This window comes from Bombina bombina, chromosome 4 (genome assembly GCF_027579735.1).
Source record: "Bombina bombina isolate aBomBom1 chromosome 4, aBomBom1.pri, whole genome shotgun sequence".
In the NCBI taxonomy this organism is placed as follows: domain Eukaryota; kingdom Metazoa; phylum Chordata; class Amphibia; order Anura; family Bombinatoridae; genus Bombina; species Bombina bombina.
This window is the reverse complement of record NC_069502.1, coordinates 330,953,155-330,968,119: the sequence shown is the minus strand read 5'-3', so window position 1 is coordinate 330,968,119 and position 14,965 is coordinate 330,953,155. Positions and strand designations below refer to the sequence as shown.

Below are 14,965 nucleotides of genomic sequence, written 5' to 3'. Positions count from 1 at the left end.
CCGATCACTTTTTTGGCCAGACTTGTAAATACCGCAAATACACTTACGTAAATTGCGTATCCTCTTTTTTTCAATGGGACTTGCATAGCGCCGGTATTACGAGTCTGACAAAAAGTGAGCGGTAGACCCTCTCTTGTCAAGACTGGTACTGCATTTTAAAGTCAGTAGTTAAGAGTTTTACACTACAACGCCGTAGCATAAAACTCTTAACTAAAGTGCTAAACAGTACACTAACACCCTAAACCGAGGTCCTCCCCACATCACAAACACTAAAATACAATTTTTAACCCCTAATCTGCAGAACCGGACATCACCGCCACTATAATAAATATATTAACCCCTAAACCGCCACACTTCCGCATCACAAACACTAGTTAAATATTACAGGGAGTGCAGAATTATTAGGCAAATGAGTATTTTGACCACATCATCCTCTTTATGCATGTTGTCTTACTCCAAGCTGTATAGGCTCGAAAGCCTACTACCAATTAAGCATATTAGGTGATGTGCATCTCTGTAATGAGAAGGGGTGTGGTCTAATGACATCAACACCCTATATCAGGTGTGCATAATTATTAGGCAACTTCCTTTCCTTTGGCAAAATGGGTCAAAAGAAGGACTTGACAGGCTCAGAAAAGTCAAAAATAGTGAGATATCTTGCAGAGGGATGCAGCACTCTTAAAATTGCAAAGCTTCTGAAGCGTGATCATCGAACAATCAAGCGTTTCATTCAAAATAGTCAACAGGGTCGCAAGAAGCGTGTGGAAAAACCAAGGCGCAAAATAACTGCCCATGAACTGAGAAAAGTCAAGCGTGCAGCTGCCAAGATGCCACTTGCCACCAGTTTGGCCATATTTCAGAGCTGCAACATCACTGGAGTGCCCAAAAGCACAAGGTGTGCAATACTCAGAGACATGGCCAAGGTAAGAAAGGCTGAAAGACGACCACCACTGAACAAGACACACAAGCTGAAACGTCAAGACTGGGCCAAGAAATATCTCAAGACTTATTTTTCTAAGGTTTTATGGACTGATGAAATGAGAGTGAGTCTTGATGGGCCAGATGGATGGGCCCGTGGCTGGATTGGTAAAGGGCAGAGAGCTCCAGTCCGACTCAGACGCCAGCAAGGTGGAGGTGGAGTACTGGTTTGGGCTGGTATCATCAAGATCAGCTTGTGGGGCCTATTCGGGTTGAGGATGGAGTCAAGCTCAACTCCCAGTCCTACTGCCAGTTTCTGGAAGACATCTTCTTCAAGCAGTGGTACAGGAAGAAGTCTGCATCCTTCAAGAAAAACATGATTTTCATGCAGGACAATGCTCCATCACACGCGTCCAAGTACTCCACAGTTTGGCTGGCAAGAAAGGGTATAAAAGAAGAAAATCTAATGACATGGCCTCCTTGTTCACCTGATCTGAACCCCATTGAGAACCTGTGGTCCATCATCAAATGTGAGATTTACAAGGAGGGAAAACAGTACACCTCTCTGAACAGTGTCTGGGAGGCTGTGGTTGCTGCTGCACGCAATGTTGATGGTGAACAGATCAAAACACTGACAGAATCCATGGATGGCAGGCTTTTGAGTGTCCTTGCAAAGAAAGGTGGCTATATTGGTCACTGATTTGTTTTTGTTTTGTTTTTGAATGTCAGAAATGTATATTTGTGAATGTTGAGATGTTATATTGGTTTCACTGGTAAAAATAAATAATTGAAATGGGTATATATTTGTTTTTTGTTAAGTTGCCTAATAATTAGGCACAGTAATAGTCACCTGCACACACAGATATCCCCCAAAAATAGCTAAAACTAAAAACAAACTAAAAACTACTTCCAAAACTATTCAGCTTTGATATTAATGAGTTTTTTTGGGTTCATTGAGAACATGGTTGTTGTTCAATAATAAAATTAATCCTCAAAAATACAACTTGCCTAATAATTCTGCACTCCCTGTATTAATCCCTAATCTGCCGTCCCTAACATCGCCGACACCTACCTATATTTATTAACCCCTAATCTGCTGCCCCCATCGTCGCCGCCACTATATTAAAGTTATTAACCCATAAATCTAAGTCTAACCCTAACCATAACACCCCCTAACTTAAATATAATTTAAATAAATCTAAAAAAAAAAAAACTATCATTAACTAAATTATTCCTATTTAAAACTAAATACTTACCTATAAAATAAACCCTAAGCTAGCTACAATATAACAGGCAAGTTTGTATTTATTTTAACTAGGTAGAATAGTTACTAAATAGTGATTAACTATTTAATAACTACCTAGTTAAAATAAAGACACATTTACCTGTAAAATAAAACCTAACCTAAATTACACTAACACCTAAAACTACACTATAATTAAATTAATTCCCTAAATTAAATACAATTAAATACAATTAGCTAAAATACAAAAAACCCCCAGTAAATTACAGAAAATAATAAACAAATTACAAAAGTGACGTCATCCAAGATGGCGTCCCTTCAATTCCGATTGGCTGATAGAATTCTATCAGCCAATCGGAATTAAGGTAGAAAAATTCCTATTGGCTGGTGCAATCAGCCAAAAGGATTGAGCTGGCATTCTATTGGCTGATTGGAACAGCCAATAGAATGCCAGCTCTATCCTATTGGCTGATTGGATCAGCCAATAGGATTGAACTTCAATCCTATTGGCTGATCCAATCAGCCAATAGGATTTTGTCTACCTTAATTTCCGATTGGCTGATAGAATTCTATCAGCTAATCGGAATTGAAGGGATGCCATCTTGGATGACGTCACTTAAAGGAACTGTCATTTAGTAAGAAAACTTCGTTGGAAGAGGATGCTCCGCGCCGTATGTCTTGAAGATGGACCCGCTCCGCGCCGGATGGCTGAAGATAGAAGATGCCGTCTGGATGAAGACTTTTGCCGGTCTGGAGGACCACTTTGCCCGGCTTGGATGAAGACTTCTCCCGGTTTCATGGAGGACTTCGGCGCGGTTGGATGAAGACTTCTTGCGGTAAGGTGATCTTCAAGGTGTTAGTGTAAGGTTTTTTTAAGGGGGTATTGGGTGGGTTTTAGAGTAGGTTTGGTTGTGTGGGTGGTGGGTTTTAATGTTGGGGGGATTTGTATTTTTTTTTCAGGTAAAAGAACTGATTACTTTGGGACAAAGCCTTGTGAAAGGCCCTTTTAAGGGCTATTTGTAATTTAGTGTAGGGTAGGGCTATTTTATTTTGGGGGGCTTTTTTATTTTGTTAGGGGGATTAGATTAGGTGTAATTAGTTTAAAAATCATGTAATTTGTTTATTATTTTCTGTAATTTAGTGGGGGGTTTTTGTACTTTAGCTAATTTTATTTAATTGTATTTAATTGTATTTAATTTAGGGAATTAATTTAATTATAGTGTAGTGTTAGGTGTTAGTGTAATTTAGGTTAGGTTTTATTTTACAGGTAAATTTGTCTTTATTTTAGCCAGGTAGTTATTAAATAGTTAATAACTATTTAGTAACTATTCTACCTAGTGAAAATAAATACAAACTTGCCTGTAAAATAAAAATAAAACCTAAGCTAGCTACAATGTAACTATTAGTTATATTGTAGCTAGCTTAGGGTTTACTTTATAGGTAAGTATTTAGTTTTAAATAGGAATAATTTAGTTAATTATAGTAATTTTATTTAGATTTATTTAAATTATATTTAAGTTAGTGGGGGTTAGGGTTAGGGTTAGACTTAGGTTTAGTGGGTTAATAAATTTAGAATTGTGGTGGCGACTTTGGGGGCAGCAGATTAGGGGTTAATAAATGTAGGTAGGTGGCGGTGATGTTAGGGACGGCAGATAAGGGGTTAATAATATTTAACTAATGTTTGCAATGCGGGAGTGCAGCGGTGTAGGGGTTAATATGTTTATTATAGTGGCGGCGACGTTGGGGGTGGCAGATTAGGGGTTAAGAAGTGTAGGTAGGTTGCGGCGACATTGGGGAAGGCAGATTAGGGGTTAATAAATATAATGTAGGTGTCGGTGATGTTGGGGGCAGCAGATTAGGGGTTCATAAGTATAATGTAGGTGGCGGCGGTGTCCGGAGCGGCAGATTACGGGTTAATAATATAATGTAGGTGTCAGCGATGTCGGGGGCGGCAGATTAGGGGTTAATAAGTGTAAGATTAGGGGTGTTTAGACTCGGGGTTCATGTTGGGATGTTAGGTGTAAACATACATTTTATTTCCCCATAGGAATCAATGGGGCTGCGTTAGGGAGTTTTACGCTGCTTTATTGCAGGTGTTAGACTTTTTTTCAGCCGGCTCTCCCCGTAGATACCTATGGAGAAATCGTGCATGAGCACGTTACACCAGCTCAGCAGCGCTGGTATTGGAGTGCGGTAATGAGCAAAATTTTGCTCAACGCTCACTTCTTGTCGGTTTGTAAAAACCCGTAATACCAACGCTGTCTGTAAGTGAGCGATGAGCATAAACTGCTCGTTAGCACCGCACAGCCTCTAATGCAAAACTTGTAATCTAGGTGATAGTTAACACAGCTGAAACCCAAAATGCTTCCACATTAATCTTACTATTTTAAATTAAAAATTAATAATCCATAATCAACTCTGACAATGTGTATATACCTGCTTTATGTATTTTTTATATTTTGAAACTTAAAATGCAAATCAGCCTCACGACCAAATGTCAAAAGTCAGTTTTTTCTTTTTACCTTTTGCAAAACATTCTATACATGTAAATGTTATTTTTAAGCCTTTTCAGTGAAAGTGTCATAATTACCTTTCCACTGATATTTAGAGGGTACTCCTTCTCAACCTGGGCAAGTGACATCTTTTTGTAAACGTTATTTGGATTAGCCCTAATTACGTCTGGTGTTTCAGCCTGTAGATGAGAAATTTTACAGTTAGGAAAACAATATTGCATAAGGCACTGCTGAGCTAAGATTGAACGTATTATATTTTATAAAATGAAGAAACTGAAAAGAATAAAGTACAAACTGGAATTACAAGTGGAGGCATAAATATTTTAACCAAACAATGATTTTTAGCACACCCTATACATTAAATGGATATCGCAGGGAGCGCTATACTCTCGCTCATTGCACTCGCATTATAAGTGGTGAATAATAAGCATCTTAATACAGTCAAAACTATTTTAGTGAGGCAGATACTTTTATTGGATAACTCAGGGAGTTAAGTGATGCGCTCAAGCACAATCTAATATACTGATGTAAAACTTAGAGCTTTTCATTCATGTAATTGGCAAGAGTCCATGAGCTAGTGACGTATGGGATATACAATCCTACCAGGAGGGGCAAAGTTTCCCAAACCTCAAAATGCCTATAAATACACCCCTCACCACACCCACAATTCAGTTTTACAAACTTTGACTCCTATGGAGGTGGTGAAGTAAGTTTGTGCTAAGATTTCTAAGTTGATATGCGCTTCTCAGCATTGTTGAAGCCCGATTCCTCTCAGAGTACAGCGAATGTCAGAGGGACGTGAAGGGAGTATCACTTATGAATACGATGATTTCCCTAACGGGGGTCTATTTCATAGGTTCTCTGTTATCGGTTGTAGAGATTCATCTCCTACCTCCCTTTTCAGATCGACGATATACTCTCAATTTACCATTACCTCTACTGATAACTGTTTCAGTACTGGTTTGGCTATCTGCTATATGTGGATGGGTGTCTTTTGGTAAGTATGTTTTTTATTTTTAAAGACACCTCAGCTATGGTTTGGCACTTTATGCATTTACAGGGAGTGCAGAATTATTAGGCAAATTAGTATTTTGACCACATCATCCTCTTTATGCATGTTGTCTTACTCCAAGCTGTATAGGCTCGAAAGCCTACTACCAATTAAGCATATTAGGTGATGTGCATCTCTGTAATGAGAAGGGGTGTGGTCTAATGACATCAACACCCTATATCAGGTGTGCATAATTATTAGGCAACTTCCTTTCCTTTGGCAAAATGGGTCAAAAGAAGGACTTGACAGGCTCAGAAAAGTAAAAAATAGTGAGATATCTTGCAGAGGGATGCAGCACTCTTAAAATTGCAAAGCTTCTGAAGCGTGATCATCGAACAATCAAGCGTTTCATTCAAAATAGTCAACAGGGTCGCAAGAAGCGTATGGAAAAACCAAGGCGCAAAATAACTGCCCATGAACTGAGAAAAGTCAAGCGTGCAGCTGCCAAGATGCCACTTGCCACCAGTTTGGCCATATTTCAGAGCTGCAACATCACTGGAGTGCCCAAAAGCACAAGGTGTGCAATACTCAGAGACATGGCCAAGGTAAGAAAGGCTGAAAGACGACCACCACTGAACAAGACACACAAGCTGAAACGTCAAGACTGGGCCAAGAAATATCTCAAGACTGATTTTTCTAAGGTTTTATGGACTGATGAAATGAGAGTGAGTCTTGATGGGCCAGATGGATGGGCCCGTGGCTGGATTGGTAAAGGGCAGAGAGCTCCAGTCCGACTCAGACGCCAGCAAGGTGGAGGTGGAGTACTGGTTTGGGCTGGTATCATCAAAGATGAGCTTGTGGGGCCTTTTCGGGTTGAGGATGGAGTCAAGCTCAACTCCCAGTCCTACTGCCAGTTTCTGGAAGACACCTTCTTCAAGCAGTGGTACAGGAAGAAGTCTGCATCCTTCAAGAAAAACATGATTTTCATGCAGGACAATGCTCCATCACATGCGTCCAAGTACTCCACAGCGTGGCTGGCAAGAAAGGGTATAAAAGAAGAAAATCTAATGACATGGCCTCCTTGTTCACCTGATCTGAACCCCATTGAGAATCTGTGGTCCATCATCAAATGTGAGATTTACAAGGAGGGAAAACAGTACACCTCTCTGAACAGTGTCTGGGAGGCTGTGGTTGCTGCTGCACGCAATGTTGATGGTGAACAGATCAAAACACTGACAGAATCCATGGATGGCAGGCTTTTGAGTGTCCTTGCAAAGAAAGGTGGCTATATTGGTCACTGATTTGTTTTTGTTTTGTTTTTGAATGTCAGAAATGTATATTTGTGAATGTTGAGATGTTATATTGGTTTCACTGGTAAAAATAAATAATTGAAATGGGTATATATTTGTTTTTTGTTAAGTTGCCTAATAATTATGCACAGTAATAGTCACCTGCACACACAGATATCCCCCTAAAATAGCTATAACTAAAAACAAACTAAAAACTACTTCCAAAACTATTCAGCTTTGATATTAATGAGTTTTTTTGGGTTCATTGAGAACATGGTTGTTGTTCAATAATAAAATTAATCCTCAAAAATACAACTTGCCTAATAATTCTGCACTCCCTGTATATAAAGTTCTAAATATATGTATTGTACTTATATTTGCCATGAGTCAGGTTCATGTATTTCCTTCTGCAGACTGTCAGTTTCATATTTGGGGAATATAAACATTTTTTGAAGAAATTTATTTTTTACCTGGGGTTTAGTGTTTTTTTCAATTGACTACTTCTTGCAAATTGCGGGCGGTATTAGGCCCGTGGGTGCATCAAATGCTAAACTTTATTGCCTCATTCTTGGCGCGAAAATATTTTTGGCGCGAAAAAATACGTCTATGACGCAACTTCATCATTTCCGGCGTCATACTTGACGCCGTGACCTTTCACACGGTTGCATCATTAGTGACGCGAGTGTGTCATTTCCGGTTATTTTTGCCGCCAAAAAAGTTTAAGTTACGTTGTGCGTCATACTTGGTGCCAAACTTTTTCATTATTTCTATACCCCATTGATGTTTGCCTCTTGCCTTTTTCTCTATCAGCGGGCTATGCTATTTGCATTTTTTCCCATTCCTGAAACTGTCATATAAGGAAATAGATAATTTTGCTTTATATGTTGTTTTTTCTCTTACATTTTGCAAGATGTCTCAATCTGATCCTTCCTCAGAAGTTTCTGCTGGAACATTGCTGCCTGACATCGGTTCTACCAAAGCTAAGTGCATTTGTTGTAAAATTGTAGAAATTATTTTGCTGAATGTCATTTGTAATAGTTGTCATGATAAACTTTTACATGCAGATAGTGTATCCATCAGTAATAGTACATTGCCAGTTGCAGTTCCTTCAACTTCTAATGTTCATGATATACCTGTAAATTTTAAAGAATTTGTTTCTGATTCTATCCTGAAGGCTTTGTCTGCATTTCCTCCTTCTAATAAACATAAAAGGTCTTTTAAAACTTCTCATTTAGTTGATGAAATTTCAAATGACCAACAACATAATAATTTATCCTCTTCTGTTGAGGATCTATCTGATACAGAAGATCCTTCCTCAGACACTGACACTGACAAATCTACTTATTTATTTAAAATAGAGCATATGCGTTCTTTATTAAAAGAAGTGTTAATTACTTTGAATATTGAGGTAACCAGTCCTCTTGACGTTCAGTCTAATAAACGTTTAAATGCTGTTTTTAAACCTCCTGTGGTTTCTCCAGGGTTTTCTCCTATTCCTGAGGCTATTTCTGGTATGATTTCTAAGGAATGGAATAAGCCAGGTACTTCTTTTATTCCCTCTTCAAGGTTTAAAAAATTGTATCCTTTACCAGCAAAATCTATAGAGTTTTGGGAAAAAATCCCCAAAGTTGATGGGGCTATTTCTACTCTTGCTAAACGTACCACTATTCCTATGGAAGATAGTACTTCCTTTAAGGATCCTTTAGATAGGAAGCTTGAATCTTATCTAAGGAAGGCCTATTTATATTCAGGTCATCTTCTCAGACCTGCAATTTCTTTGGCTGATGTTGCGGCTGCATCAACTTTCTGGTTGGAGAATTTAGCGCAACAGGAATTGGATTCTGATTTATCTAGCATTATTCGCTTACTGCAATATGATAATCATTTTATTTGTGATGCCATTTTTGATATTATCAAAATTGATGTTAGATCCATGTCTTTAGCTATATTAGCTAGAAGAGCTTTGTGGCTTAAATCTTGGAATGCTGATATGACATCTAAATCTAGATTACTATCTCTTTCTTTCCAAGGTAATAATTTATTTGGTTCTCAGTTGGATTCTATTATTTCAACTGTCACTGGGGGAAAGGGAGTTTTTCTGCCTCAGGATAAAAAACGTAAGGGTAAATCTAAGGCTTCTAACCGTTTTCGTTCCTTTCGTCAGAATAAGGAACAAAAACTCAATCCTCCCCCCAAGGAATCTGCTTCCAATTGGAAGCCTTCCTCAAATTGGAATAAATCCAAACCATTTAGGAAACCAAAGTCAGCCCCTAAATCCGCATGAAGGTGCGGCCCTCATTCCAGCTCAGCTGGTAGGGGGCAGATTAAGGTTTTTCAAGAATATTTGGATAAATTCTGTCCAAAATCAATGGATTCAGAGCATTGTCTCTCAAGGGTATTGAATAGGATTCAGAGTAAGACCTCCTGTGAGAAGATGTTTTCTCTCACGTATCCCAGCAAATCCAGTAAAAGCTCAGGCTTTCCTGAAGTGTGTTTAAGACCTGGAGTCTTCAGGGGTAATCATGCCAGTTCCTCTTCAGGAACAAGGTTTGGGGTTTTATTCAAATCTATTCATTGTCCCAAAAAAGGAAAATTTATTCAGACCAGTTCTGGATCTGAAAATTTTGAATCGTTATGTAAGAGTACCAACTTTCAAGATGGTGACTATAAGGACTATTCTGCCTTTTGTTCAGCGAGGACATTATATGTCCACAATAGACTTGCAGGATGCATACCTTCATATTTTGATTCATCCAGAACATTATCAGTTTCTGAGAATTTATTTTCTAAACAAGCATTACCAATTTGTTGCTCTTCCATTTGGCCTAGCAACAGCTCCAATAATCTTTTCAAAGGTTCTGGGTGCCCTACTCTCTGTAATCAGAGAACAGGGTATTGCAGTGTTTCCTTATTTGGACGATATCTTGGTACTAGCTCAGTCTTTACGTACTGCAGAATCTCACACAAATCAACTAGTGTTGTTTCTTCGGAAACATGGTTGGAGGATCAATTTACCAAAAAGTTTCTTGATTCCTCAGACAAGGGTCACCTTTTTAGGCTTCCAGATAGATTCAGTGTCCATGACTCTGTCTCTAACAGACAAGAGACGTTTAAAATTGATTGCAGCCTGCCAGCACCTTCAGTCTCAGTCATTCCCTTCAGTGGCTATGTGCATGGAAGTTTTAGGTCTCATGACTGCCTTTGCTCGTTTTCACATGAGTCCTCTACAGCTTTGTATGCTGAACCAATGGTGCAGGGATTATACAAAGATATCACAATTAATATCCTTAAATCCCAATGTAAGACACTCTCTGACATGGTGGATAGATCACCATCGTTTAGTTCAAGGGGCTTCTTTTGTTCGGCCAACCTGGACTGTGATCACAACAGATGCGAGTCTTTCAGGTTGGGGAGCTGTTTGGGGATCTCTGATAGCACAAGGGGTTTGGAAATCTCAAGAGGCGAGATTACCAATTCTCAGAGCTCTTCAGTTTTGGCCTCTGTTAAAGAGAGAACCGTTCATTTGTTTTCAGACAGACAATATCACAACAGTGGCATATGTCAATCATCAGGGTGGGACTCACAGTCCCCAAGCTATGAAAGAAGTATCTAGGATACTTGCTTGGGTGGAATCCAGCTCCTGTCTAATCTCTGTGGTACATATCCCAGGTGTAGACAATTGGGAGGCGGATTATCTCAGCCGCCAGACTTTACATCCAGGGGAGTGGTCTCTCCATCCAGATGTATTTTCTCAGATTGTTCAGATGTGGGGTCTTCCAGAGATAGATCTCATGGCCTCTCATCTAAACAAGAAACTTCCCAGATACCTGTCCAGGTCCAGGGATGTTCAGGCGGAAGCAGTGGATGTGCTGACACTTCCTTGGTGTTACCATCCTGCTTACATTTTCCCGCCTCTAGTTCTCCTTCCAAGGGTGATCTCCAAAATCATCATGGAACAATCATTTGTGTTGCTGGTGGCTCCAGCATGGCCACACAGGTTTTGGTATGCAGATCTGGTTCGGATGTCCAGTTGCCCACCTTGGCCACTTCCGTTATGGCCAGACCTACTATCTCAAGGTCCATTTTTCCATCAGGATCTCAAATCATTAAATTTGAAGGTATAGAAATTGAACGCTTAGTACTAAGTCATAGAGGTTTCTCTGACTCAGTGATTAATACTATGTTACAAGCTCGTAAATCTATCTCTAGAAAGATTTATTATAGAGTTTGGAAGACTTACATTTCATGGTGTTCTTCTCATAAATTCTCCTGGCTTTCTTTTAGAATTCCTAGAATTTTACAGTTTCTTCAGGATGGTTTGGATAAGGGTTTGTCTGCAAGTTCCTTGAGAGGACAAATCTCTGCTCTTTCTGTTTTATTTCACAGAAAGATTGCTATACTTCCTGATATACAGTGTTTTGTACAGGCTTTAGATCGTATTAAGCCTGTCATTAAATCAATTTCTCCTCCTTGGAGTCTTAATTTGGTTCTGAAGGCTTTACAGGCTCCTCCATTTGAACCTATGCATTCTTTGGACATTAAACTAATTTCTTGGAAAGTGTTGTTCCTTTTGGCCATCTCTTCTGCTAGAAGAGTTTATGAGCTATCTGCTCTTTCTTGTGAGTCTCCTTTTCTGATTTTTCATCAGGATAAGGCAGTTTTGCGGACTTCTTTTCAATTTTTACCTAAGGTTGTGAATTCTAACAACATTAATAGAGAAATTGTTGTCCCTTATTTATATCTTAATCCTAAGAATTCTTTGGAAAGATCCTTACATTCTTTGGATGTGGTAAGAGCTTTGAAATATTATGTGGAAGCTACTAAAGATTTCAGGAAGACTTCCAGTCTATTTGTTATATTTTCTGGTCCTAGGAAAGGTCAGAAGGCTTCTGCTATTTCCTTGGCTTCTTGGTTGAAACTTTTGATTCATCAAGCTTATTTGGAGTCGGGTCAGGCCCCGCCTCAGAGAATTACAGATCAAAGCTTTTTTTATGGTGGTTATGATTTTTTGTATAAAGCACAATTATTTCCAAATTTCTTTTGTTGATGATTTCTACTCCATTCTTTATCACCCCACTGCTTGGCTATTTGTTAAACAGAATTGTGGGTGTTGTGAGGGGTGTATTTATAGGCATTTTGAGGTTTGGGAAACTTTGCCCCTCCTGGTAGGATTGTATATCCCATACGTCACTAGCTCATGGACTCTTGCCAATATGAAAGAAATGAATTTATCAGGTAAGTTCTTACATAAATTATGTTTTTATAACCTGAAGAAAACCATTATTAATTATTATTATTAATAATATAACACAAAACTACATGAAGAACTTTACTACTTGAAAACCATCGGCTTAGCACTTGAGTGATGTCCAACATCAACTTTAATGTGCACCACAAGTATATTATATGGGACAGTTACTGCAACTGTAGTATCTAAAATGCAGATTTTAGCACGCCATAGACCAATAAAAAATAACGAACTAACATTAACACAAAAATAGATGCACTATTGATTGCACTCAAGTAACAATAATGCACAACAGTGCAAGCATTTTTGCACTCCGCTTGTAATCTAGGCATATTTTTTTAAAAACAAAAAGTTTATGAGTGTAAAAATTGATTTTTCTAAATCAATTTAACCAGAGTTACTTGTTTTACCATGCTACTATGACAAAGGGCTACAGGGGAAGGTGTGCCTACAGATGGTACAAAAATGTGATGTTCCAGGGAGAGTGGATATAAATGAGAAGTCATAGCAAAAAATTGGATGATTGGAAATGAATGGAATCTAAAGTTCAAGATTACCAGGAGTTAAAGTATGCATTTAGCAAAGAAAAATCCAATGGTTAGTTACAGACTCAATTACATTTTTCTGACTTTTACAAAGAGGAACAGAGATTATAAATTATTATTTCAGATGGTTTACATTTAGTAAACAATACAGTTTTGTACTAAGTAATGCAAGTTAAATGCTTGGTTATTATGACAATTAACATATTCCTAGTTAGGCCTCATCTTGAAAATTGTTTGCAGTTCTGGAGGTTATGGGGCATATTTATCAAGCTCCGTATGGAACTTGATGCCCCGTGTTCCAGCCTGTAGGCTCGCCAGAAACACAAGTTATGAAGCAGCGGTCTAAAGACCACTGCTCCATAACCTGTCCGCCTGCTCTGACAAAAAATAGAAATATTTTTTTCTTCTATGTGAAGAACATTGGAATGTGAAATATTCATAGCTCACTTTGGGTTTAACGCTGTAGATCTAACGTTGGTTAGCGCGTTAGGGATAAGTGTTATGTTTTTTTTTCTTTAGCACACTCCATTGAAGTCTATGGGGAAAAGTTAACATGGTTGGGATATCTGAAGTCCTGAAGTTAGCAGGTGTTAGGTTTTGCTCACGCGCAAACAATTTACTTTCAACTTGTAATATGCATGGTAACCCACGCTTGCTAAACATTTAATTCCATCTGTGTTTGCGTGCCACTTGTCATCTGGCCCTAATTATGTAAACTCATCTTTTGTTTTTGGCCAGTCCAAGATTTTTTTTACTTCTGTTAGGTTTTGCATATTCATGCTAAACCTGAGTTATATCAAGGTAATGTATAATTTTGATTATTTATTTATATAAAATATTAAAAAATATTATTAATAAAAATAATTATAATAAAAGTTCTTAAAATCTATAATAAATCATTATAACAATTAAGTATATTTTATAATTATTATTAATTAAAAATTAAATCTTTTAATATTTTGTTTGAAACATCTAATTTATTCACCTTAATAGAAACTCCTGTTGGGTTTAGTAAATATATATATATATATATATATATATATATATATATATATATACACTGTCTCACAAAAGTGAGTACACCCATCACATTTTTGTAAATATTTTATTATATCTTTTCATGTGACAACACTGAAGAAATGACACTTTGCTACAATGTAAAGTAGTGCGTTTACAGCCTGTATAGCAGTATAAATTTGCTGTCCCCTCAAAATAACTCAACACACAGCCATTAATGTCTAAACCGTTGGCAACAAAAGTGAGTATACCCATAAGTAGAAGCCATTTTCCCTCCCCGGTGTCATGTGACTCGTTAGTGTTACAAGGTCTCAGGTGTGAATGGGGAGCAGGTGTGTTAAATCCCTAGGGTTGACTTGTTGAGACCTAAACTACAGAGAACAGATAGAGAGATGAGTGAAATAACCTTTGTGACTAATTATACCAACCAATACAGACAAGTTTGTGACGTTGTAAAGAGAAATTTGCCGATTCTGAGGGCTGATGAAGCGCTAAAGACTGTGATAGACAAAGGTTGCCGATTTGTTTCCAAAAGGAATTTAACGATAGGTAACATTGTCTCACCTAGCGCTCTCAGGAAACCACAGAAAAAAAGCAGCTGGCTCAGCTGTAAAGGCCATTATAGATGTGGCTCTCAAGGCTGTACAGCCTGTGGTTATACTATAACTGGTAAAGTCTTTCAGTCAAGCTACTCGCAACGTGTTTTTGATTGTAATTTCTGCACGAACTGTCATTCAGAGTTTGCAATATATTTGATAACCTGTTCCTCTTGCCAGAAACAGTATGTAGGGTGCACAACGCGAGAAACACGAGAGCGTATATGTGAGCATCTTAATGACATTGAGAGAGGAAGGACAGCAACAGGGGCATCAAAGCATTTTATCCATGAACATGGAGGTAGTGCTAAAACATTCACCTGGATGATCATTGACATCATAAAGAACAAACCTAGGGGAGGTAGTAAAATCAAGGAGCTCTAAAAGAAAGAGGCATTCTGGATTTTCAAGCTATACACACGTATGCCAAATGGCATGAACATTGAGACGGATTTGATTAACCATTGGTAATCAATTGCTTGTAAATCCTATGCCAATCAGGTACCAGATAAGGTCTACTTATGTCAAAGAATTGCCAAATATTTAGATACTAGGTCAAAGTAATTTTGTTAAACACATAGATATTAGAAATGAAGCACTAGCGG

At 38.1% G+C, this 14,965-nt stretch overlaps 1 protein-coding gene across 1 annotated transcript in view; it reads right to left on the bottom strand.

Moving 5' to 3' along the window:
- LOC128656254 (neprilysin-like) overlaps positions 1-14,965 on the bottom strand; it is a 302,039-nt gene that overhangs the window by 148,323 nt on the left and 138,751 nt on the right. Inside the window, exon 10 of the mRNA XM_053710071.1 lies at positions 4,752-4,853. Within this exon, the coding sequence (XP_053566046.1) occupies positions 4,752-4,853 (102 nt within the window). The remainder of the gene's footprint in view (positions 1-4,751; positions 4,854-14,965) is intronic.